Here is a 25,972-nt window from a genome sequence, read left to right as displayed (position 1 = left end):
CTCTCTAAAAATAAATAAATAAATAAAAATCTCTTAAAAAAAAAGAAAAGGTTCAGAATGGCTTATTTTTTTCTGATTGCATTCTGATGAGTAAATGAAATAATTCCAAATTGAAGAAAATGACAACAAAACAGCATATGCCTTCCATTATCGATTCACATGCAGTACCTGATTAAATCCAGGGGCTGATGCTTGTACCACATTCCCCAGCGTGCCCAGCGCTCATATAATAGATGCCTGTTATTCTGAGGTCCATGAGTTTTGATGGGATGGCTGCTCTTGTAGGCTCCCTGAAACAGATACAGTATGATAAATGGATACCCCTTCTATTACTAAAATTTGAACTAAATAGAAATTGCTTTTGTTTTTTTTTTCTTACAGAATAATTAAAAAACTTATTGAAAGCTTCAGAAATTGTAAACTCAAGCTTGTCTTTGGAATGATGATGTCTTTATATATCCATCATTCATTGAAAATATTGATCGTTCTTTAAAAATCCTCTCTTTAATTCCTTTTTAAATCAATGAGATTCCTTTCACTTACAGTAAACTAGACTTTACTCTGTGGAACCTAAAGTCTATTACTAAACACTATGATTTCACCATCACTGAGAGACACTGGAGTCTGGCTTCCAGGGCTCAAAACTGTATCTTTGAAACTTAATGTTTCTATGCCTCAATGACTTATTTATAAAATGGAGTTAATATCATCATCTATTTCAAAAAGTTTTTGGAAGGATTAAATGAGTTAAACCATATAAAACATTTAGTTCAGTGCCAGATAGTAAGTGCTCAACACATTTTATCTCTTATGGGCTGCACTATTCTGTGAACTCCTGGGAGTCCGCAGCCTTAATACAGAGAACAACGACCAGTTTTGAAAGTACATCAGTGAAATTTTTAATGACTCCATTCTTATATGAAAATTCAAATTTGCTTAAAAATGAATGCAGTGCATGTGTCTGGGGGGAGTGGGGACATGGTGGAGTTACCACTGATAACGAATTCATATTTAACTCAAGACTCAGCAGGTGAAGCCCACCACGGCGTAGAGCAGGCTTTTCTACTTAAAATTGGTAGAGAGGTAACATCAGGCAGAGAATCAAGTACATAATAGACTGTAGGTTTTATGTGGGTTTGATTTTCAGGGATCCCAATGCAGTAAGTACAAACCAGGGACCTGCCCCTTGGGAATGGTGTGGGTCCCCGACTGGGTCACCGTGGAGCTCTGTGTTGGAGTAGAGGCATCAGCCAGAGCAGCCGAGCCATGCGCACATGAGTTCCCTCCAGGGCTGGGCCTCCTGATGCGGGCAACCTGCAGGAAGGCTCTGGGCAGAGGAGCCCGTGTACAACCACCGAATGTCACGGGGGCCTCAGAAAAGCCCAGGGCCAGTTGCTGATTGAACCTTCTTGAAAGAGGGAAGCCAGACTTAAATTTAAAAGTAAAATGGGATCGAGCATTGAGCATGAAAAACTTATTAGTTTGTAATGGAAATTGTATTTCAAAATTACCTCATGTGGGGGAAAAGCTGCTATATAGGAGCCATTGTTTATCAGTTTACAGATACCTGAAAAGAGAAGAAAGGACCAGTTCTTGAGTTAGTTTAAATGAAGACTGTGTTCTGAAGCAACATGCATACACTTCGAACAATAAGTTACTTTAAAGACTTAGAATAACCAAAATGACTTCCGTAAGCACCTCACCTATGAGGACACTGAGGTTTTGAAAGAGACTGATGTTGAGGGTATAATTCTGTCCTTACAATATTAATACAGGGAGATTTGCAAGGTGCTAACATAAGATTTCACTTTGCCACATCATGATACGGGGGGAATTTTAACATCCACTCACTGGGGATCACATAAGCCTACAGTAACTTTTTCCTCAACTCAAAATTTGGTTAAGAGGGCACAGGAATTCTCCACCCCTCGAAGAATCTCAAAAAGATAGTGGTGTTGAGAATTCATTGTATTATTTAATGTTTAATAGATGTATTGTGTGGATGTAACCTAGTTTATTTGCCAATTCCTAATGATGGACAGTTACAAAATTTCCAGTTTTATTTTACTACAAAGCCACAATGAACAAATGTCTTTGTATATTGTTATTCAAAGTTGGATTATTTCTTTGGCATACATTTCAAGAACAAAATTTCTCTTCCAAAATGTTTGTGCATTTCACATTTTGATACATATGGCCAAATGTTCTTAAAAGAGTTTGTTTGTTTTATTGAAAGGCAGGAAAATAGAATGTTTAGAGTTTGTGCTCAGTATGTTACATGTTCATATTTAATGCATGAAGGCGAAGCTTCAGTTGTTAAATATTTCTTGGTAACATTAGCAGCTGCTAATTTTCCTTTCTCTGCATTATTACTTAGCCTTCTTACCCACTTTTGATATTCCGTTCTCGTATTTGGTGTGCTGCAGCATGTGATAGACGATCCTGCTTCGAGTAGCATTGCTGAAGAAGGTGTCCTTATTGTTTATTATGAAGCTGTTAAGACAGGGGGGTTGGTTTTAATAGTCGGAACAGAGCACAGAATCCAGCAACAGGAAGAACTTCCCAGGCGGCCATCCATCTGTCTTCTCCTTTATACTAATGTATGTGAAGTAGAGTAAATCAGAAAACAAACCATCCCCTTCACGAAGAAAATCAATCAGCAGAGAAAAATTAAATACACATCATATAGGGTATTATCAAATATTCATGTAAATATCTTTTGGTTTGTAAGAAAGCCTGGGTGTCTTCATGATTTTTGTTTGGCACTGAACAAAGAGTTTCCATGGGTTCCCATACATTTTAATTAAGCAATGTAGTTCCAAAGAGAACACATTAAAAATTGATGCAATTCCCCATGCCACACTTTCCAAGCGAGGTTATCTTACAGAACTTTAGTAATGAGCAATTGTTCTCCCTTCCCTATTGGCCCTATTCTGTTCCTACATGGGAAGAGCTGCAAGGAGGAACCGCGTCAGAGTCATTGACAGGAAAAGCAACAGGGTGATCCCAGGAGGAAAGGAAGGGTCTGTTTTTAGCATTGGAGCCTCAAAAAAAATGGAAGCATTCTGGCTCTCATTCCACTGCTGACGGTGTCTGTTTCCAGTTGCTTTGTCTTTGTGAATGACAAACCGCCATTTTCTCAGGCTCAGTGCTGAAGTATTAGGTCTTCTCTGATCCTTGCTTTCTCTTCCCTATCCCTATACAAAGAGTCACCGACACACAAAGTAACTTTTATAACTATACTGCCTCCCCCTGGCTTTCTTGTATCCATCTAGTTCTGGGTCTCATCTGCTCTTGCCTACGTTATGAAAAGAATGCCATCTTACCTAGCTGTGCCACTTCCCACCTGACTTTAATGCCCTGTTCTGACCCTTGGAGGACTCCCACTATTAATGGGTCAGCATTTCTCCAATATGCGCAATTAAATTTATTATTTTCCTCTGAGGGCTCTCTATTCTTGCATTTCAACCTCCCCCTTTGTCTTCTTACAGCTCTGGCTTCTTGTATCTGTTAGTCTGCCAAATTGTAGAATTGATCGTCCCCATGGAATCCCATCTTTCTTTACCTCAAGATTTTGTTCTGTTTCTCATATCCATTCTCTTACCTCTCACTATCTCCCTCCACACTTTTCCCTTCCTCTCTGCTGAAAAGAACTAGCTCCTTCATAAAGGTTTGCTGGATCTTCTCTTCTAGGTATAGTTCTTCCCTCTCTTACAAAAACGCACACTTCATTTGTATCTTTCCTAACGTGTTAATTTTACTCTGCCTTGTATTATGGTAACCTATATACCTGCCCATTTTATTAGACCCAGAGTTGTTCTAATATTCTGATATTGTACTTTCTATTTCTGTACTTTGATGCACTGAGTTAACAGTTCCTGTGTCCTGTTAACTATAAGCATAAAAAGAAATGTCTATCAATTATTTTATCATCAGATTGATTCAGAATTTTTGGAGCAAGTATTTTTTAAGAGATAAATTCTTTTTCTGTGGAGTTACATTACAAATGAAGGAAACAGATAATACGTAAGTAAAGAAATCAGTTACACAATTTCAGGAGTTGCTAATATGAAGAAAAAAGAAAACTGCTCAATGACACAGAGTATGACCAGACAAGGGGACTACAGATAAGATTTTTCAGAGAAGGGCTCCCTGAGCTGCAGGTTTTGAGTGGGAGCTGAATGATGAGAAGGAACAGGCCATGTGAAGATGTGGAGGTAGAGCATATTGGCAAAAGAGAACAGAAAGAACAAAAAACTCTGGGATGGAATAAAGCTTGAGCATTCAATGGGTGGAACCAAAGCTTGTGCCCCTGAGGTAGATGGTGTGGAAATTGTAGAAGATGAGAGGATAGTGCTAGGCAGGGGCCACAACATTTACGGCCACATGGTAGCTGATAAAAATTTTGAGTTTTATTGTAAGTGTAAATGAGAGTCCATTGCAAGAAATTTAAGCAAGACAGTTGCATGATATGATGAAGATTTTTGGAAAATTGCCCCAGTTCCTCAGGTTCAAAGGGAAAGAGCAGATTTTTTTTAAAAATTTGGGACATCACAGAACTTGAAAAAACAAAAAGCTGAAGCATCTTCCATGAAACTGCAACCTGTCTCTAAACATAGAAGTCATTTGGGTTTCCATTCCTTCCTCCATTTCTCATAGCTGGAATTAAAAAATAATGCTTGCAGATTCACCTGTAAGAGTAAATAATAGCATACATAAAATACTTGGAAAGAGAGGGTTTCCCATTGATTACTGGCTCAGCTACACATCTGGTGGTCAGGAATCCTATTTCATCCTGCCTCTCAACTGCCACCATCCCAGAAGACAAGTCAGTCCAAAACTGCGTATGGCAAATTGATCTTGCAGCCATAGACCCACTGCATACTGCACATTTCTCCATCTTCATGCTTATCTTATTTTGTTTAGTTATTAACTTTACCTTTTTGTCTGACCCAGTTGACTGGAAGTACTGTGAAAGCAGGGACTGTGCCATAACCTCAGTCTGCATCATGTAGAAACTTAACAAATAGTAAGTCAGTAAATAAAGGAGATACTGTATGTTGGTAGATAGATAGGCATGTAACAAATCCCTAAAAAAAATTCTTATTTGCCTTAGTTTAATAAGATTAAACTAATATATACAAATTAATTAAATATAATTTTAAATGTAATTTGTTAATTAGAACAATATTACTCAAGCATGTTATTTAACATCAATTCTATTATTAAATTATCATCCTTTTTGTCACTTTTGTTACATTAACTGACTTACTATCACAGTAATTATTTTCAAAGAATTATGAGCTAGACTGTCATTCCCTGAGTTTACAATTAATTATTCACTACTGGAATGTCTCTAAATCATAGTTGATAATTAATTAATAATGTTCACTGAGTGTTGTTCTAGGTTAAGTGTACATTTTAATAAAAGGATACATTCTCTGACTTATTCGGCAAACTGCAGGACTGTTCCCAGCTATTCGTATTCTACCAATAACTCCCGGTAATGAAAGATGCTACTACATTAACTCCCCGTAATGAAAGATGCCACGGCAGGTAGTGGGAGCAAATGGGTGGGAACTCACTGGTGAATCCTTGCACGGCTGAAGGGACCGGTGTAGCAGTCTGACTCCTCCAGCTCTGGAAACGCTGACTTGTCCAGAACCATTGGGTTTTGAGACATCCATTTTTTGAGTCTTCTAAAATAATTGTGTACACTGGAACAAAGTCACATTTTAGCATTAGATGAGGATGGATCCTGGAGTAATGCCTACCTTCCACTGCCATTCCAAAAAAAAGGTGGGGGTTCCAAAAAGACGTAAGACACACCCACACTCACAATCACACACATGCATTCTTCCTGTTTCCAGGAGGGAATGAAAAGAAATCTGAATTAAAGAGGCAAAAATACTTGGTCAGAGCTCAGACTGCGTCATACCAGCTGTGAGGGCTGGGGGTTGAGGTATGGGGTAGTGGAGAGCAGTGATGATAGAGTCATTGATTTTTTCCTAATCCCCCAAACCAGTTGCAATTTGTTATGCTTTCCTGAAGGATCATTTTAAAGACTCTTTAGAAACTGAATGTGGAAGTGCATTGTAAACAAATGATAAATAGTAGGAACAGTAAAACTATAACCCTTTCCTATCAACTTGCCAGGAGAGATGATGAACTTCAAAATCTGAGTAATTGCCTGTACATCAATTATCATCTCATATTTATTGGCTGAAATACCCTTGCACAAAATACCTTTTCCACTGCAAGAAAGAAAAAATGCAAGTGAAATCTAAGTGCACACAATTAATTTTGTTTCTCTCTTTCTAACTATCTACAAATTGGGTTTTGTAACTTTATAATGATGGTGGCCACACACACACAGCCCCCTCCACTAAATTTTTCTTCTCCAATGGTAATTTTTTTAAAACATCAAGATCATTCATTTCCTTAATTGAAAGTCTAAATTAAGGCAAACAACACAATCTTCTTTTTTTCAGTTTGGTATGTAATATACTTTCATAACCCCCTTTCCTATTTGTTCACTACCCTCTCCATATGCATCCACAAAGTAAAGGGACAAAGGGAATATTTGTAAAAAGTAGACTGTAAAAAGGTTGACTACAATAGCGTTTAAGAGACTTTAGTAATTATTTGAAATAACTGACAACTGAATTTTCATTTCATGAAAGAGAAAATTGTAAATACAAAAGATAATAAAAAGGTATAGTGTTCATTTTCTGTTTACTTTTGAATTTGACCAGAATAGGAAAAAAAACATTTTTCTACCATTAAAATGCTGTTTCTTTAGGATTTAATATATAAGTGTTTATTAGTCATTCTAAACACAAGTTTATTCTAAAACTAAATTATGATAGTATTACATAAATAGACATTTGTGGCCATTTTAAAATACAGCATTTCATCCTTCTGCAAGTCTCTGAAATAAAGATGCCTGTTTATCAGAAAACCCACTCATTACACAGCAGCAGAATCTCACTAATTCTACAGAGCAAACAAAATTGAATCCAGGCATTTCTCAACAATTCCAACATTAAGCAGGAGCATGCAGGAAAAAAAAAAACAGAAAAATCTGCAGTTGTAAATTTATAAGTTATAATATTCCAATGACGTTGGCTTTATTACATGAAAATTAACTGGAATTTGCTACACAGACCAGGACCAAACAGGCACAAGGGAAGTGATAGAAGTTCATTCTGATGCTGGGCGTGATAATTGGACAAAAAAAAGGAAAATCTGACTTGGCTGGGGATCATAGTTTTTTTTTTTAATTATTTATTTATTTTTTAGAGAGGGAAGGAAGGGGGAGAGAGAGAGAGAGAGAAACATCAATGTGTGGTTGCTGGGGGTCATGGCCTGCAACCCAGGCATGTGCCCTGACTGGGAATAGAACCTGTGACACTTTGGTTCGCAGCCCACGCTCAATCCACTGAGCTATGCCAGCCAGGGCTGGGATCATAGTTTTTTAAAAGAGGAACTTGAGTACTAAACCATTTAATACTTGTTCTAATATTAAGTTTCCCCCTTCATGATTTATTTGTTTTGTCACCAATACCTACCACACCTAATTTAATGTTTAAAATTTTAAAATTGAAATATTTCTTATTGTAAAGTTCTAAATTATATTCAGCCATTTTCTTGTTAGAAGAACTATCTTGAAATGGTCTGATATTTACATTATATAAATCTTCTACTTTGTGCCATTCTGACTTGTAATATCCTATAACATTATTCCATAGGGCATACTCCACCGAATTGATATTTTGTTTTAGTTAGTTGATTTTTATCACAATGAGCAGAAAAACAGCCAGGTGTAAGAAGGTTTTCGTTTTAGTATTCATTAAAAGGAAACAGTTCCCCCAGTGAAACAGGACCACGGCAATTCAGGTGGGATAATTTCTTCTGCCTGAGGCTTGTGGTTTGATGAATTCCTTTAACATTGCTGTTACCCAAATTGGTAAGAGATGCTGTTTTTCAAGAGCTTCATGAAAGCTCTTGAAAAGAAGTTTGTTCAATATTAGGATAAGAAAGGCAGCTTTGGGTGGTGGAATAAGAGTAGTTTTGTGATTCCAAGGTGCTGTTTGGCGATTCATCACTGTGAATGCTCGTGGAGCTGCTTTACCAGCTTGGCCAAATAAGAGATTTGGGTCACATGATCCAGAAGGTCTCTGTTTGGTCTGTTGTTTTATTACTCAAGTGGGTCAATATTTACCTATCAATCTTGGCTTTATAACTATTTTCAAAAATTGAAATCTTCTAAAATGCTAACTTGCAAATATATCAAGTGCAGATTGCAGGAATGTCAATGGTACATTAAAATAAAATAGATTGTCTGTTTTTAAACATTGTTCAATTTGGCACATCATTTTTGAAATCTATTGAATAAATCAATAAAGTGTTTTTTTCCCTAAAATTTACAACTGCTGGTAAAGGTAATCAAATGTCTTTCTATTTTTTCCCCAAATGACAAATTAATCATAAACAAATTATGTATCACCCACCAACCTGCCCGTTGATTTGCTCCTCGGGTCAGTGTAATAGGACTTTTTCCTGAAAAATAACAGAAATCAGCTGGGGAAAGTCACATGAAAATAGTGAAACCAGTGAGTGACAACATGCAATCATTTTGAGTATTTCAATATTCCAACTTCCACATGCTTAAGAAAGACATGAAATCAACCAGTATAATACATAAAATTTACATTGTTTTAATTTCAAAATCTAAGTCACTAATAACAAAACACTTTCATAAATCAATAAATCATTTTGAATATTTGATTTTTCATTCTATTTTTGAAGGTCTCACTTCTGCTACATGATGCATATTAACTAGAGTATCTGTTATACGAAGTCATCCATCTATCCCTCCATCTAAACACATATGTAATGAATATTTCTGATTTTGCAAGGAATGTTAAAGTATAACCTCTAAAAATTTAGAGAATAAAAGAGTGTTTCTACCCTTAAAGAGCTTCCTTTACAATTGAGAAGACAAGTGATAGTTATGATAAAATGTGCCAATACAAGAAAGCAGAGTTCTGTGGAAGTACCTAGGAAGGAATCTCCACAAGTTTCTGCAGAGGAGGAGAAAGGCGACAGGGAAACGCTCCCAGAGGGTGTGCTGTCTGTGTTGAACCTTGAAGCCTGAGTGGGAGCAGTCCTCTGAATGAGCCTTGAGACATGGCCTTCTAGACTGCCTATGAAGTGGTTATGAGACCAAGAACAAACATTGTTGAGATTCAGGAGCTGCAACTAATTAGGTAATCACCAGAGTAGAAATTATGAGTTGAGGTTAGTGATAAAAGACGTGGGGGCATGATGAACAAGGCACAGAAAATGAGGAGTCTGACCACTAATGCTCAGGTTTTGGATGAAAAGCAATGGGAAGATATGTGTTTTAAGCAGGTGCAGAACATGTTTTATTTTAGAGAAACTAAAATTCTAATGACAGAGGTTAATTAATCTCTTCAAAGATTCTCACTACATCCTCATCCTGGAGCTCGGGAACGTCATCCTGAGCCTCTGTATCCCCACTCACGAAACCCATTACAGAGGATCAGTGTGGTGTCTAGAAAGCATGGCTGAGAGGCAGGACAATTTATATGTATTCCTGTGCTAACTGCTTAGAAAACCAGAAAACCATTCTTAGCTACCCCACTTCATTGCAATCACTGGTCCTATGACTAGAAAATAGTTTTTAGGTTGTCCCGACATACTAACCACTAAATTCAAATTTGAGATTTTAAAGCTTACTATGTGACTTCTGAACTCACACTTTAAATTATCTTCCCCCTTTATTTTTTTCAAACATACATTTGTTTGTGTGTATGTATAATTCAATCCCGTTGGACTATAAACCCATCTTCACTCTGAACTTCCTCTACGTAGACAGACTGTCTTACACTGTTTATCCCATTGTTATACAACTGTTCACTATCTTTTGTAGTACATTGAGCTTCTTGAAGACAGTAGTTCTATTTCATTTGACTTCGTATGCCCCATGCATACTTGTCACATTATTTGATAAGTGGTAAGCACTAAGATGGCTGATGAATGAGTGAGCCTTCATTTAATTCAGAGTTGCGATTATCTCCTTCGGTGCCTGAGACCACTACATTCAGTAAACATTTGTTGATAAGATATTATTAGAAAACTACAAAAGTAGAAATTAGTTTAATTTTAATATCAAATATCTAGAAATGTGAGTAAGAGGAGAAAAAGGTTATAGTTATAAGTATTGGTCATGGATATAATAAGACATATACAATCAGAGCATTTGGATTAAGCACTGCTCTTTTTTGTTGCTATTTTGAAATAGTTTTTTAAACATTTTTTTTTTAATTTTGAAATGCCTTGGAACAAATAAAGGAAGAACGTCATACAAGATGAATATACATATCTTTAAGACCACTACATCATAAGAGCAAATAAAAATTAAAATAAGAGACACAAATTTTCCTATTAACTAACAGCCTGATTACCAATCGAATCTAGGATGAACTATGTGAAAATTAGTGCCGGTGAGTCCTTTTACTTGAGGACTGGTTATGTTTATCTTGAGAGCGTGTCAGTCATGGGTTGTACTGTTTGGCTACATAAAAAGCTGCAATTTCTTTATGCAGTTGCAATTTCTTGGCAAATTGCCTGTGATGCACATCCCATTCTATTTTAATGCTTATTCAATAATAAAAGTGTTTTCTTTCTTTTCTACATTTGTGGAGCAGTTTTCTGGATTGGGGGAGATTTTGTTTTTAATTATATACCCCCAGCAATATACAAGTGTACACTGAAGCTAACAATCACCTGCCATTCTTAGTTTCCTACAGAAATGAGCCTGCAGAACCAAATCATTTCCTACCCCTAATCCTCCACTCTGTAATTTACTAACTGTGTATTATTCAGGTACAGAGCTTTCTTTATTTTTCCTTTGAACAATGTCTGCTATTTTACACCTTGCATCGGGGCAGCATTTATCTGTTTTACCTACCTACCCACTGTTACACAATCGCTCAAAATTATAAGTAAATAATTATGTCAATGCTGTTTCCAACCAGTTTCACACAGCCAAGTAGCCACATGCAGAAATGAATGCAGGGCTAAGAGGAGAGGGGAGGGTGGTCACATAGATGGGACCCTGGGTCTCTGGCTTCTTGTCAAGCACAAATACTCTACTTTTATTTATTCTGTATATTAGGTTCCCTGTCTGTTTTCATATCATTTTATTTTTGAATAAGGCATCTTTTGCATAAAAAAGTGATCTAAATTTAATCCTAATTGTGATAAAAATATTTCTTTTATAGAAAAAAGATGGTTCTTAAGAAGTTGAAAATATTCCCCCAAATTTGCCGTATTTAAAATATTTGTGGGGGAAGCTTGAGGAAAGATGGAAGGTTGACCCCACCTTGTAACTCAGCCTGAGAAGCATTTAGGATGACTGAATCATCCTAAAACGTGTTTGACACTTTTAAGGTGAAAGAGGGGTAAGACTGAATAGGGAGCACCTTTGAATTAAAAGAAACATAATGAAAGCGGGAGTTGGTATTTCTGGAATGCAGACAAGACAGGTTAAGTCCATCCTGACAGGATAAACATTAAAAAAATGTAGAGTATTTTAATTCCCTGAAACTCCCTTGGTGAGTTTTGAAACGTCAAGTCCAATATTTAGGCCATATTTACTTTAGAAGAATAATCAAGCAAAGAGATAGCTACAAAATATAGGTATACAGAATTTTACACATACATTCAATCTGAAAATTCATGTAAATTGCTCAAGATTCATGTTCATACAAGTCAGCTGAAAACTTCTGCAGGCAGTGTTAAAACTAATATATTTTCAGAATAAATTTGCAGCTTTTTTGTGGAATATAACATGTATATTTCAACATTGACTAAATATGTAGATTAGCCACATTTTTATGTGTAAATCTTTAAAAAAGAGATGCATTTTACTATTTAAGTTCTTTGCTATTTTTGTATATTTAAAGACAGCATGTATGTTCTTAAATGTGCTAACAGTCGACAGTTGGAACGTGAATTGGCCACCATGAAACACTTTGCTATGTAGTTTATGCTTGATGAGCTTTCTCTTTTTATGAGCTGAGAACCATCCCAAATTTCAGGAATATCATAAATAAACTACATTCTAATTCTTAAGTAGCTGATTACTAAGGAGTTAGGTAATGCTGTATCTATTATTTAAGCTCATCTGGAAAGATGTTGCAAAAGAAGTCTGTGTTCCAGCACTCCTCTAGCTATTTTCCCAAGGATACCGTCATATGAAACTTTTAAAAAATTCATTATCAGGTGGGAGTTTGGGGAAGGTTGCTCGGTATAACTGTCCCTTGAAATTCATAAAAATTATGTAATTGTTAAAATGTTATAATCTCTGAGATGGTATTTCTTTCTCATCTACATCAGAATCAAGCCTATCCTAGACTTAATAAGCCAGAATATCCTGGTGTATGTTCCACAAACCTTTATTTTTACAAAGTTTCTTGGGTGACTTTGATGCACTCTGAAGACTGAGAATGAGGACCACTTCTCTAAAAATTCCTACAGTGAAGAAACATTGTGTAACTCAGAATTCAGAATATCATAAATAAATAGCATATTTGGTCACAGAATATTTTTCTACTGAGCCTGTGGAACCAGCATTATTTTGATACATTTTGGAAAATGTTGCATATTTTCTAATATGTTATTATTAAATCACTATATGGCAATTGTAAACATTTTTTAGAAAAAACATAGTATAAAGACGAAATTTCAGATACAACATCAATAAGAAGAGATAATAACTGCATAAGTTTCATGATTTTTGTATTTCTTTCTTTACATGTCTCAGAACTCCTCTTTCAAATGTATCCTTACCAGGAAATAAAAAAATAATATCATTTTTTAAAAAATGAGTATCATAAGACTTATTGATGTCAGCACTTTTACCAGAGTTGGCCTCTTTCATGCTACCAGGTATGAGAAATTTCTCCATATGCTTAAATTGTGCTTCTGCTGTTCATTCATATTCATTATTTAGAGGCCATTTTTATTGGTATATTGTTACTCTGAACCTTTTAAAACATTCTTAGGAGCTGATGAAGCATGCTGAGCTTCAAATGAATGTAATTGTTCATATCTTCAATGTGAGTTTACACTTTGTATATAATAGGAAAACTACTGAATTTTATTTTGGTAAGTGATGGAGGAAAGGAAAACATTCTGCAATATAGGAAATCATGTCTATTTAATATTTGTTGGTCTACAGGAAGGACTGATAAGTTTTTGAACTGAGCAGGCATCTCATTACAATTTTCCTTTGATACTGAGGGCAGAGCTAAGAAACCATCTGGTTGAATTGCATCTGAGGGATGATTCTTGCTAACCACTATCCAGAGAAGAACACTGTATTTGTTTACTTGAGGATACTACAGACTTAAACCTCCTGCCTTCCACAAAAACAATGAGGGTTCTATCCACCCATAAGAAATAAGAAATGAGATTGATCTTGAGAATAATGTTATCAGTTAAAATTTGGAAATGACTTTTTCTCTTGCTCTAGAAAAGTCCACCTAGAAATGATATAAAGTACCTAGGGAGGCAGAAGGTTTTCCACATTAGGCAAGCAAATTATAAGGGGAAAAAAGTGTCCCAGATCACCTAACCTTTGGAAGAAAAAGCATTTCCCTTGTTGAAAGAATTGCATTTATTGCTGTAAGGTTTTGCAAAAAGACTGATCTTAATATATATTGAGAGAAAATGAAATAAATTTTCCAAGTACCTGAAGGGCATCCTGATATTCAGCCTCTCTGCATACTTGCACAGCGTGTCCCATGGAATGTGAATTTTAATAAACATGATATCAGTGTTTGCAACAGCTGGCTGAAAAGGAGAGCAGGGCAGGCACCATTATTTATAATCAAAGCTGATGATATTATGGGAAAATTTGATTTGAGATAAAGAACACTGTCCTCTTGTCTACACATGTGCCATTGTCATTAATTTAAAAGTAATTTATATGAATAAAAATTCTTACTATGTAAAAATCTTAAGTAAAAATTTAATAATGCCATCATATACAAGAAGTAATCATCAGTATGACTTAGTGCATTTTCTTATATTGATCGTTATCAAGACCCAGAATCCCCAATGAGAAAAATTATGATCCAGTTAGAAATCTAAAATTATTTTTGCTGGGTAATTTATTAAGTTCCTCCCATTTTTGCTAAGAAGAGATGGACAGTTGCCACCAGTCATTCACTGTTTCATTCACTTATTCTTTTAGCATATCTAATTGAGTAATACTTGCTAGGTACTATGGAAATCCTGGGAGGAAAATGGAGCATAACATATACAAGTCCATTACCTTACAAAGCTATCAAATTTTCGTGCTTATTCTAACCTTTTAGTGCACTCTTTCCCATATAATGAGATTATAAGAATTTCAGTGTCTTTGATCTAGACAAGAGTTTCTAAAGCAGAGTCATATGTGTACCAGAATTATCTAAGAAGCTTTTAATAAAATTGCATACCTTGTTCTAATTCTTAAGAATTCTCATAATTGTATCCCATTGTTCTGAATATTTTGCTCAGATCACTAATAGAGGATCAATGATCACTAATAGAGGATCAATGATACCTCTTTGAGCAAATCATCAAGATTCTAACATGTGATCCAATAGTCTAACACAATTCTACTAAATAATCTACTACTTTGGCATTGTATATTCTTCACATTCATATTCTACTTCTTCAAAAAAACATGTCTCGATAGTTATTTTTGGAAGTTCCTACAGTATCTGAGGCCCACAGAGCTAAGAAGTTTGTGGCCACAGGGTTTCTCCTTCCTCTTATTAGAGGAGTGAACATATATAATGGAAGAAATGCACCTGCTCCCATTTAGACACACCTACTAGGTTAGACACAGTGGGACTCCATTTGGTTAACATTGTTCATTTAAATTTCAACTAGACAGAACTTCTCCAGAAACATACCAGTCTTAAAAACTCAAAAGTATGGAAGAAATTGATCAGTTTGGTTTAAAATTACATATCTTTTAAAATTAAACTGTTCAATTTTATATCCCTCTACTCATAAAGCCCTATATTTTAGATATGGCTAATTTCACAAGTTTGCCAGAACAATATTTTCAATTTGTATCAGCAACATTTTAAAGGAGGGTTATTGGAGAACCATGAGCCATTCATTGGACTAATACTCAGATGTGGATGACAGCCTCACCACTGATGCCATGGGGCAGGCCCTTCCACAGACCAGCCTTTGCCAGAGCTTGTTTCACAGAGTCTTATAATGAAAAGAAGTGGTGGGCAGGGGTGTGTATTCCATGGTCAAGTTAGTTTTGGGTTTCCCACTAGAAAACTTCTCAGACATTTCAATATGCATGTGCTTGCTCAACAATGCAAAAGGTGAAAAAAGCAAGCTGAATGTCCACTGTTTTGGACCAGGGATTGTTTTTTTTCTCTTCCGGTAGCTTATTGGGGTACCAGTATTTTACAAACCACCATGGGAAAAACAGCAAAAGATGCTTTCACCTCAGTACAATTTCCAAAGACCTTCCCTATGTCGAATGTTTATTTTAAATGAAGCTAAAGAATGATGAAAACAAAAGTTGGCAAATGTTTAATGAATGTATGGATGTAACTTATTTTGAGTCCATTCTATGTAACTTGCACCTAGGCAAGAAATAGTGGAGATAAGAAAGAAATTAAGCCAGAATTATTTTGGAAGAGGTGTTAAGCGAGGAATCAAATTAGCATCATGAATAAATAGATGGCTTAGGACTGATTAACTCATTTCTATCAACCTCTAAAATGTGAAATAAAATACACCTAAATAAAAAGGATGCTTTAGAGGGATGTTTCTGCATTACTCTACCATAAATGAGTAAATGTCAAGCTAAGTGCACATAGAGCTAGAACACGTTTAATTTTGTATGTCTTCAAACACATGTAGATCTTTTCAAGCAATGTAAATTGTCTTACAGTTTCCTTAAATTAATTTCCCTTTTTTAAATAACTACTTTAAAAAAAGAGTTTTATTTTCTTGTAGCTACTGAGCAGGGGGCTGGTGAAGGGATTATTTGTCAGGGGGAAAAATGACTTTGTTTTGCAATCAAATTCCTACTCTGGCACTATCCTATTTAACTCTGGTGAAGACAGGCTTCTCTGAGGGAACAAGACACCCTCTGCCTTCACACTTCACATTACTATTTAATTGTTCCATCCAAAATTCCCAAGAGGTAGAACATTCACTTGAGAGGAGATGGAATTTAAAAATTATTTTTACAAGGTCACTCTGCAAGTTAGTGTCAGAGAACTGAAAGAAAATAGAATGGGGAGCTCATGGTACTGAGTCCAAGATAATGAGAAATTGCTAATATGATCTGGAAATTAAGTTGGACGGCAAAGCGCCCTCCCTGACAGGGACAGGTCATCTACCTATTCGTGTGGCCTTCAAATATGCATCATTCCCTATTGACGTGACCATCTAAAATCTGTTGACATCACCATGCAATTGAATGAGGATTTGAGACCTACTCTGTGCCAGACTCAGTGCTTAGCTTTGGTAAATGTAAATAAATCTAAGAAAACGAGGACTGTTTATTAAGAAATGCTCCCCTTTTTCAGTTAAAATCCAAAAGTGCAGATATTTTCACAATTTCATTGTCTCTTTTCTGCCTGTCACAAGTCCTAAATATTTTCAATTTATATTGATTAAAATTAAGTTTCCATCAGAGGCCATAAATATTTATGATAATGTAAAGTGCTGAATTAGGTAGTTCAAACAGTTGTAAGTATTTACATACCAGTTAGTCAGCAGTTAACATAAGATTTAAACTGAAAATATATTTAGATTCTATCTTGTCATCATAGAGGTAAGCTCCTTTCTGTTTGCTTAGAAGGGCAGTATATTTCTTCATGATGCTGATATTTTTTAATAGTGTGGCTGAAAGAATTCTAAAACTTTCTCTAAGATCCTCATTCTCTGCTGCTGTCCTGGTCATGAACCACCCTGGGGACATGTGAATATAATGATATATTCACTCCCATGATTAGGTATGTTTTATATTTGCTGTTAAGAAAGAGAGATTATCATTATCCTTCAAGCCCCTAAAAGGAAATGGGCTCCTTCTTGCAAGACAGACTGAAAAGAGCAGAGGGACACAAGGAAGATCCTCCATTGTTGGTTTTGAAAATGGAGGAGCTGTGTCATGTGCAAAGGAGAGAGAATGGCCTGTAGGAGCTGAGAACAATACCTGGCTGACAGCCAGCAAGTAAATGGGAACCTTAGTCCTACAACCCCAAGGAATGAAGTCCTGACACAACCACATAAGCTGAGGGGGCCTGGAGTTCCAGGTGTGAATAGAGTCTGGCCAACACACTGATTTAAGCCTTGTGAGAAACTGAGCAAAGAACCCAAGTACGTCATGCTCTAAGCTTTGACCTACAGAACTGTGTGTTAATAAATGGGTTTTGTTTTAAGCTGCTGAATGTGTGGTAATTTGTTAAGCAGCAATAGAAACTCAACACAAAAACAGTGTTAAAAATCTTAATTTGAAACATTAAGGCAATCATTTTTATGATATAATGTTAACATGCTTTTTGTAGAAACATGTTTTGGTTCAGTGAAACTGCATTTGTCATAGCAGGTTGATTTTCTACACTAACATTGGGGTAATTAATCTAGTCCTAATTAACTCAGCTATTAAAAAATCAATGTCATTCCTTTTAGAATTAAAAACATAGGATAAACCTGTGGTAAAAATATCTTTCACAAATGAAAAAAATAATTGTAGAAAATTCACTTTAAAATATAATTCAGAAACCTTCATTTTCCTTGCATTATACCTGATATTCTATTACTCTATCTTCCTTTTCACCTTGACCCAAAAGCCTTTAAATTTTTTTATCTCATCTGTTTTCTGTTTCCTCAATCTTTCTCCTTTCCCTTCTCTCCCTGTTTCCCTCCTTCCATCTTTCTTTCCTGGAGACAGAGACAGAAAGGGAGGGGGGGAGGCAAGAAGGGAGGGAGGCAGGCAGGAAGGAAATTAAGCAAAATTTGTCAAGATCTCTTTTCCCTCATTAGCTATTGCTTTTCATCTTCCCATTTACAGATAAGCAAGTTGATGATATTTGTAGATACCTCTATTTTTTCATTATTTGCTCACTCTTCTACTCATGACAATCTAGCTTGCAAGCCCTAGAGAAATGATCCCATTGCTTTTACCAAAGATCTCCATGTTGTCCAATGGAATAGGCCTCTTCCTTGTCTTACTAGACTTTTCAGTAGTAATTTACCCAGACAACCACTCTTCTTCCCTGTGACTCCTCGTCTTTTCCTTTTCCTACCTACTTCCAGCTCCCTCAAGTGACTTTTCTCCTCTTCTATGTTTTACAGGCTCATTCTAGGGCTCATTTTTTCCCCTCACCCCTATAGCAACTTTTGTCCTAATAAATTAATAAATAACTTGTATTACCATCCATATTTACTTTCAGTTCAGATTCCTCACTTGAGTTGTAGGCAGAAATTTCAAACATTTCTACTTGTATCTCTCAAAGTTACCTCAGTTACTAGTTTATGGTTTTCATTTCCATAATCCCATCCAAACTTCTCCACAGATTGGCACTCTCCTAGTCAATGGTAGTTTTATATCAGGCATTTCTTCTGCAGATGGCATTTGGCCCCTTTGTCTTCCCATGGTGTACTCTTCCCATTCATATTACTTTCTTTCGGATCACACGTGCTAACATAGCTACCTAGTCACACTCCCTATATAACATTCTGTTTGAATTATTGAGTAATGTCCTTCACTATGTCATTTTCCTTATCTGTTCATGTTTATTCTCCTTCCATGAAAACATGGCACATTCTTATCATAGTTCCTATTCATCCCCAGAATACCGGATGCATGGGTGCATCACTCATGCTTGTTGAATGAACAAAGAGATGACTCAAGCCAGAAACCCATGTTATCCTTAAGATTTCCTTTTCTTTTCTACCACATCCAAACCACCATCAAGTATCTATAGTTTATCTTCAATCATAAAATGTGAATGTGAATTGATAGAACCATATTTGTTGAACCCAGAATTTAGGGACAGTGTTATACATGTGGACATTGGCTTGCTGAGAGCCAGTCTAGACCAAAAACAGAAAAAAAAAATGAACAAAACAAACATACATCTTTCAGCAGAAACTAAAGAGCAAAACTTCTGGAATGAATGGATTCCTTTTTAAAAGCAGAACAGAACCCCTTTGGGATGAATGACACTCAGGATTATTTGGGGGGGTTCAGAATCTAGAGGGACAAGGGAAAGGAAGACTTAAAAGAGAATCTGGACATTTTGCCAAGGAAAGTGGATAATGACTATGAAATGATTAATTAGTTTTCATGACTGACTTCTACACAGACTGGGAGTTAAGTGAAGGCAGGCATATGGTCTACTTTACTTATTGGATCCCCAACAGCTGGCATGATACCAGTCCAAATTACAGAAATAACAAATAACTGGAGATATTTGAGCAAAACAACTACCAGTATTTTAATAGAATGTGTTTATAAACTTCTCTGGAAACAAATGAGGAAGTAATTGATTCTTGCGGTATAGGGAAGAAATTACAAGGAAAATAAATGAAGGAAAGCCTATCAAAAGACTTAGTTCATAAATTTTCCAATAAATATTTCTTGATTACCAGTGATATGGATATCCTGGGTTAAAAATCCTGGAAGAGGCATAAAAAAGGAATCACAAATAAAGGAATCAATAGAATTTGACATCAGAAGTCCATTTGACCAATTCTGTAACTTTAGGTTACATGTGAATAAATCCTTACCTTGAACAGTTTCAAGGCATTGCATGATCGTTATTTTATGCATATTCAAATTATTTTAATAACTAAAACTATGTTTGTTTTTCTAGAGCCACATTTCCTAACGTATATTCCTCAGAAAACTCATAGCAGGAAATGTTCTGTGGGGAAAGAAAGGAGGGGGTTCTAATGTTACTTAAGTATTGGTGGGTACTCTATTCATTGATAAGAATATTAGACAATTATCTAAATATTTAAACAAATAAACTATCAAAGCTTTTTTTTGCCTGCTCTGTACCATTTTTATAAGAAAACCATTAACTATCATTGGTTATAATTTAGAGGTTCCTCCAACAGTTAATTTAGTTTTTTTTCCCCTCAGGGGACTGACATTACCTGATTTCAAGAGTTACTCTAAAGCTACAGGAGAGGTATTGTTGAATAAATAGACAAGTAGATCAATGCAACGGAATAGTGAGCCCAGGAATAGACCTGCATAATATCAACCTGACTTATAAAAGTCAACTGATCTTTAACAAAGGAACAAAGATAATACAATGGAGTAAAAACAGTCTTTTAAACAAATGGCTGTAGAACAGCTGGAAATCTGCAAGCAAAAAGAAAATGAATCTAGCCATAGACCTTACACTTTTCACAAAAATTAAGTAAAAATAGATCATAGAATTAACTGTAAAGTAAAAAACTGTAAAACTCTTAGGGGGGAAAAAAAAAGAGGAAAATACTTGTATGACCTTGGGTATGATAATGTCTTTTAAGATACAACACCAAGTGCACTATTCACTAAAGAAATAATTATAATACTGGACTTCATTAAAATTAAACCTTCTGCTCTGAAAAATACAAAGTCGAGAATGAGAACACAAGTCACAGAGCTGGGAGAAAATATTTGCATAAGACACATCTGATAAAAGATTGTTATCCAAAATATATGAAGAACTCTAAAAACTCAATAATAAAAAAACGAAACAACTCAATTGATAAATGGGCCAAAGACCTTAACAGTCACCTTATCAGAGAAGATACATAGGTGACTAATAGGCATATGAATATTTGATCCACATCATTTGTCATCAGGAAAACTAAACTAAACTAAACTAAATTAAAATAAAATAAAATATAAAATAAATTAATTAAAATAAAATAAAATAAAACAAAACACCACTACACAACCATCACAAAGGCCAATGACCAGAATACTGACAACAGGCAGTGCTGCCAAGGACGTGAAGCAACAGGAACTCTCACTCATTGCTGGAGGAAATGCAAAGTGGTATAGCCATCTTGGGAGGCAGTTTGGATGTTTTTACAAAACTGACTCTTATCATATGATCCAGAAATGCAATCCTTGGTATTTACCCATAGGATGCTTTTTTCATAATTGGCAAAACATGTAAGCAACCAAGGTGTCCTTCAGTACATAATAGATAAATAAACTGTCGTATATCCACACAATGGAATGTTACTCCACCCTAAAAAGAAAGGAGCTACAAAACTTAAATGGATACTTCTCTGTGAGAAATGCCAATCTGCAAACTCTATACACACTGTGATTCCATTATATGACACTCTGATAAAGGCAAAACTATGCAGAAAGCAAAAGACCCAAGGTGGGGGATGTTGGAGGGATGCCCAGGTGAACACAGACAATTTTTAGAGCAGTAAAGTGCTCTGTATGATCCTGCAATGTGGATCCATTTTTCACACATGTCCAAAGCCAGAGCATGTAGAACATTAAAAAGGAACATTAGTGTAAACTATGGGCTCTAAGTGATAATGACGGGTCAATGTAGGTTTACCAGCAGTGACACATGTACTGCTTTGGTAGGAGATGTTGATAGTGGGGGAAGCGTCACATGTGAAAGGGGCCAGGGTATGTACAAATCCTTGTACCTTCATCTCAGTTGTGCTGTGATCCTAAAACTGTTCTAAAAACAGTTTTTTAAAAAGCATAAAAGAAAAGGGATTAGGAAGACAATCACTCATTTTTCCAATATTAAAACTCTGATATTAACAGTATGGCAAATTCTCTTCTTTCAACATTATATTTTTCTTTTCATAGGGTTTTGTACTTTACAGTGGTATAATTATTCCTTCTTCAATTTAAAACATATTAAAGATAGTTATGCACTTTGAAAAACATTTAAATTTACAGAAATGGAGAGTAAAAAAAGAATACACATTTAAGTGGGACTATGCATAGTATGTATTTCTTTTACATTTGGGAGAAAATACCTATCCACTCTGTAAAGCCATGTGCTACATACTTTTCATTTTAAAATATAAAAGATCATCTCCCTTCCAGCATATTATATAACATAGTTAATGTTATTAAAACACCTACCTCCTTTTCCAACATCAAGCCTTCTGCTCTCAGGTTTTTTTCAAATGTGTTTCTCTTATCATATTGTATATTTGACTTTCTATAAACCAGAATGTAATCAATCCGCTTTTTGCCATCTTTAAATAGAAGTCCACTGGATGCTATGTAATTCATGTCATTCTGCAAAGAAAACAATGATTGTTAATAGTGTGGGTGAGACAAGCACACAGTTTTGGTTTCAGTCACTTCTTTGGATAATGGCAATCCAATATCAAAAAAATGTGTTTTTATATTCTACTATAGGAAAAGATGATTTAAAAAATTGTCAGTCTACTGGAGGAGACAAGCTAGGAAGTAATGGAACAAGATTTGAAATTAGGAAATCTAATACCAGAACATAGGTTCTCTGATGCTGGCATCTAAATGCACATGTTATTCAATATAGCTTTGTAAAACATAAGTTCAGCTAACCTATGTTGAGTATTTACTCAACATCAGGCCCAGACATAAGTGGTTTATATGTTTTAACTTATTTAATACACACAACTTGCATTTCAAAAATACAGATACTATGGCTTAAAAATATAAGTACCGAGAACTGAAACCAACATTATTTTCTATATTAAATGATATTTAGGCCAGAAATTGTTTTCCTAAATCCATGTTCAATGACACTAAACCAAACAATAATCCATGAGCTGCTTGCTCCAAGAAAAACTTGCTCCCAGGACATTAGACAGTGATCCAGTTAAAACAGTACACTTAACACCACTGCCTGAAGGCCCCAACCTCGCTATGCTCACTCGAGCCCGCTCTTTTGCACAGACTGCCTAATTTTCTACTGAAATTCTGCTTTGTGAGACTTAACTGAAAATCTCTCAGACCAGGTCCTAGAACTGTTTGAGAACTCTTTCCTTACTTGACCTTTTAAAAAAACACTACTAAGACTATCCATGTCGTATCCTTATTTGCTCTAACTTTAATAAAATCAGCATTAGTGATCACCAGATTTTCATGATAGTCTCCTGAGAGAAGGGGTTTTACCAGTATCTTGCCCAAGATCACTGAAGAGCCAGGACTTAAGTCCTATTTGGACTCCAGTTTCCATGTTTTTGGCCATTGTACGTATTGGCCTTCTTGCTTCATACTTTCTATCAAACTACTTAAACCTCTGCACCAACTCTCTACTCCATTTTTCCCATAAAGGTATTCTTCAGATTCAAAAACTTCCCTGACATGGGGAGAGCTATATGATAACTTTTACTTAAGTCAAGGAACAGAACTTCACCCGCTCCTACAGAAGCCCTCTCTCATAATCGTGAAGCTCTCCGCATCTCCCTCCCCGAAGGTAATCATAATCCTATCATGTAAGGCACCGCTTTCCTACCTTCTTAGTTTTATCACCAAAGGTTGTATCTTTAAACACTATATTTAGTTCTGTCTGCTATCAAACAATATGTACATGTAAATATAAAATGACTAATATTTTGTGTCTGGCTGTTTTTATGTAATATTATGAGCATGAAATCCACTCTTAAATTTTATATAGTTGTAGGTCACTTTTTCGTTGTTTTATCATGTGAGTACAACAAAAACCTTATTTATGCTTTCCACTAATTGTATTAGATATCTGGGCTATTTCCAGTACTGGCTATTACATATAAAGCTATAATAATCACGTATGTGTGTATCTTACAATATACATGTGCATCCATTTGTATCAAGTCTGTCACCTAGGAGAAAAATTGCCAATTCACAGGAAATGCTTGCTTTCAACTTCAGTAGGTAATGATAAGCATTCTAAATTAATTTAAATCTCTACCAGTAGTACTTAAGTTTCTCCTGCTTTATAACTCCATGACGTCTTCACAAATCCTCCACAATGTCTTCTGCTTACTATTCAGCAGGCAATAATGCCACACTGACACTGAAAAATAAAACTGTTTTCAGATTCACAAAACAGTCGATCACAAAAGACGCCAATCAGTGCCTTGTCAGAGAACCAGAGCAGGCTCCCTCGGCCCAGCAAGGTAATGGTGGACATGGGGCTTGGGGCAAAGAAGAGAGTGAAGTTGTTGATTGATTGTTCTTTGGCACAACAAGGTAGGCTGAAAACAGAATTCCAAAACCAGAAAAAAGCTTCTTCTCCGGTAGTAGCCTAAGAGCAACCTGTCCCACCCGGGATTTCCATGGTGATTTGCTTCATCTCGCTTTTACTTAACACTCAGTGGACATGCAAGCTTTGTGGCTCTGTGCAGCTCCCAGATGAAGGAATGAGGTTTTGAAGATGCAGGGATGTGCCTCTCAGTAGTGCTTAAGCTTTGGGGGAATGAATTCACAGGAAGAAAAAAACCATTACCCCCTCCCTTGACCTAGAAGCAGGTGCAAAAGGATCCTGCAGTCTCACCTGCTTGTAGGATATGTAATTTACGAGGCAAAACTGTTTGCTCCAAGACATAGCTTCAAAATAGCATATATTGAAACAAAGCAGTAACAAAGCGCCAGAAGCATTCCAGACCTCATGCCAATCTCAACCTCCATCTAATTCTTGAGTTTCACTCTCCCAGGAAGAAGGCTTTTAGAGGAATAGAGAGACTTGGGAATGAGTAGAACTTAAGATGCCTGTTCTTCCTATTGCTTGATAACTTCACAGCATTCAGACTTTCACAGCTTCTTAAAACACATCATATTAAAATTTTAAGAGCTTTAAAAATGACGGAGCTGCCAAGTGAAAGAAGGCAGTCTAAATAGCAGGAGGCACGAATCATTTAGGCCATCCCAGAGTCTGTCACGGTAAGGTTCATGAATTATATAAAATCAAAGAACTGGGTTAAAAGATTAAAAGGTTGGTTTAGAAAAGAGATCTCATGGAATACTGTATGAGGAAAGGAAGGCTTATGGTCTCATTCACCAAAATCCTCACTAGAACTACTGGGGGATTACTTACCAGTTTGGAAAATGTCAGAACAGGGGAAATAAGAAAGAAAAAAAGAAGGAAATGAAGGGACCTGTTGTTTTTTTTTTTTTTTTAAACTCCTGGTTCTATCTCAGCTAAAGTCTCTTTAGACAACAAAGCTTTCCTCTCCATTGTTCAATTTCCCTGCCATGAAGCAGTGTAGGTGCCAATGCAAGTAAAGGCCCTTGTCGCTCTGGCATTCCATGATGCTCTTCTTTTCCCCACGTTGTATCTCCAGAGGCTGTTTTCTAAGATCTTTCAAATCATTCAACTAACCCTGGTGAGGGTTTTTATTTCTGTAAAGAATGATGCTCACATAAATATCTGGCAGCTGAATTCACTCTCTGAAGTTCCCCAAAGGTCTTTTCAGGGAAAACTGGGAGCGACAATTGAGATCTGTTTTACTCCTGCCTGAGTAAGCACCTTTAACATCATGAAGGAGAAAACAGGAGACACGGGCTTCTCTTATTCCAAAATAAAGAGCAGTCTCTGCTCTAACTCAATGTTATCAAATTTCACGTATCAACTGGAATACGAAGCGCCTACTTTGGCATGTGGCATTCTTTTATGACCACCGAAATAAAGCCTGGAGGGGAAAATAACAGATGGAAAAATCTCCCTGATAAAATGTGCATGAAGTGTGAGAGGCAGAGCATAAAAGCAAAAGTAGGGCTGTGAGTCCAGCAACATGGCAACAGCATTCCAAAACACTCCTGCCATGAAACACCTAGAAATGGTTGATCAAATAAAGCACATGTATTTTGAAATTCATAGAGAAATGAGCAGAAAGGCATCTAAAATTCTATTTGCCAGGTTATATAAAAAGGCAGAAAACCAGA

The 25,972-nt window shown here is 36.0% G+C and overlaps 1 protein-coding gene across 9 annotated transcripts in view; it reads right to left on the bottom strand.

Moving 5' to 3' along the window:
- Nucleotides 1–25,972, bottom strand: part of ANO3 (anoctamin 3) — a 304,038-nt gene that overhangs the window by 76,800 nt on the left and 201,266 nt on the right. For all 9 annotated transcript variants that reach the window (XM_036029156.1, XM_036029157.1, XM_036029155.1 and 6 more), the window contains 7 exons: nucleotides 22,199–22,357; nucleotides 13,787–13,887; nucleotides 8,518–8,562; nucleotides 5,586–5,717; nucleotides 2,387–2,493; nucleotides 1,512–1,567; nucleotides 169–290 (listed from right to left, as the gene is read on the bottom strand). In XM_036029156.1, the coding sequence (XP_035885049.1) occupies nucleotides 169–290; nucleotides 1,512–1,567; nucleotides 2,387–2,493; nucleotides 5,586–5,717; nucleotides 8,518–8,562; nucleotides 13,787–13,887; nucleotides 22,199–22,357 (722 nt within the window). The remainder of the gene's footprint in view (nucleotides 1–168; nucleotides 291–1,511; nucleotides 1,568–2,386; nucleotides 2,494–5,585; nucleotides 5,718–8,517; nucleotides 8,563–13,786; nucleotides 13,888–22,198; nucleotides 22,358–25,972) is intronic.

The sequence above is a fragment of the Phyllostomus discolor genome, chromosome 6 (assembly GCF_004126475.2).
Source record: "Phyllostomus discolor isolate MPI-MPIP mPhyDis1 chromosome 6, mPhyDis1.pri.v3, whole genome shotgun sequence".
NCBI classification, from domain to species: Eukaryota; Metazoa; Chordata; class Mammalia; order Chiroptera; family Phyllostomidae; genus Phyllostomus; species Phyllostomus discolor.
This window is presented reverse-complemented; position numbering and strand designations above follow the sequence as displayed.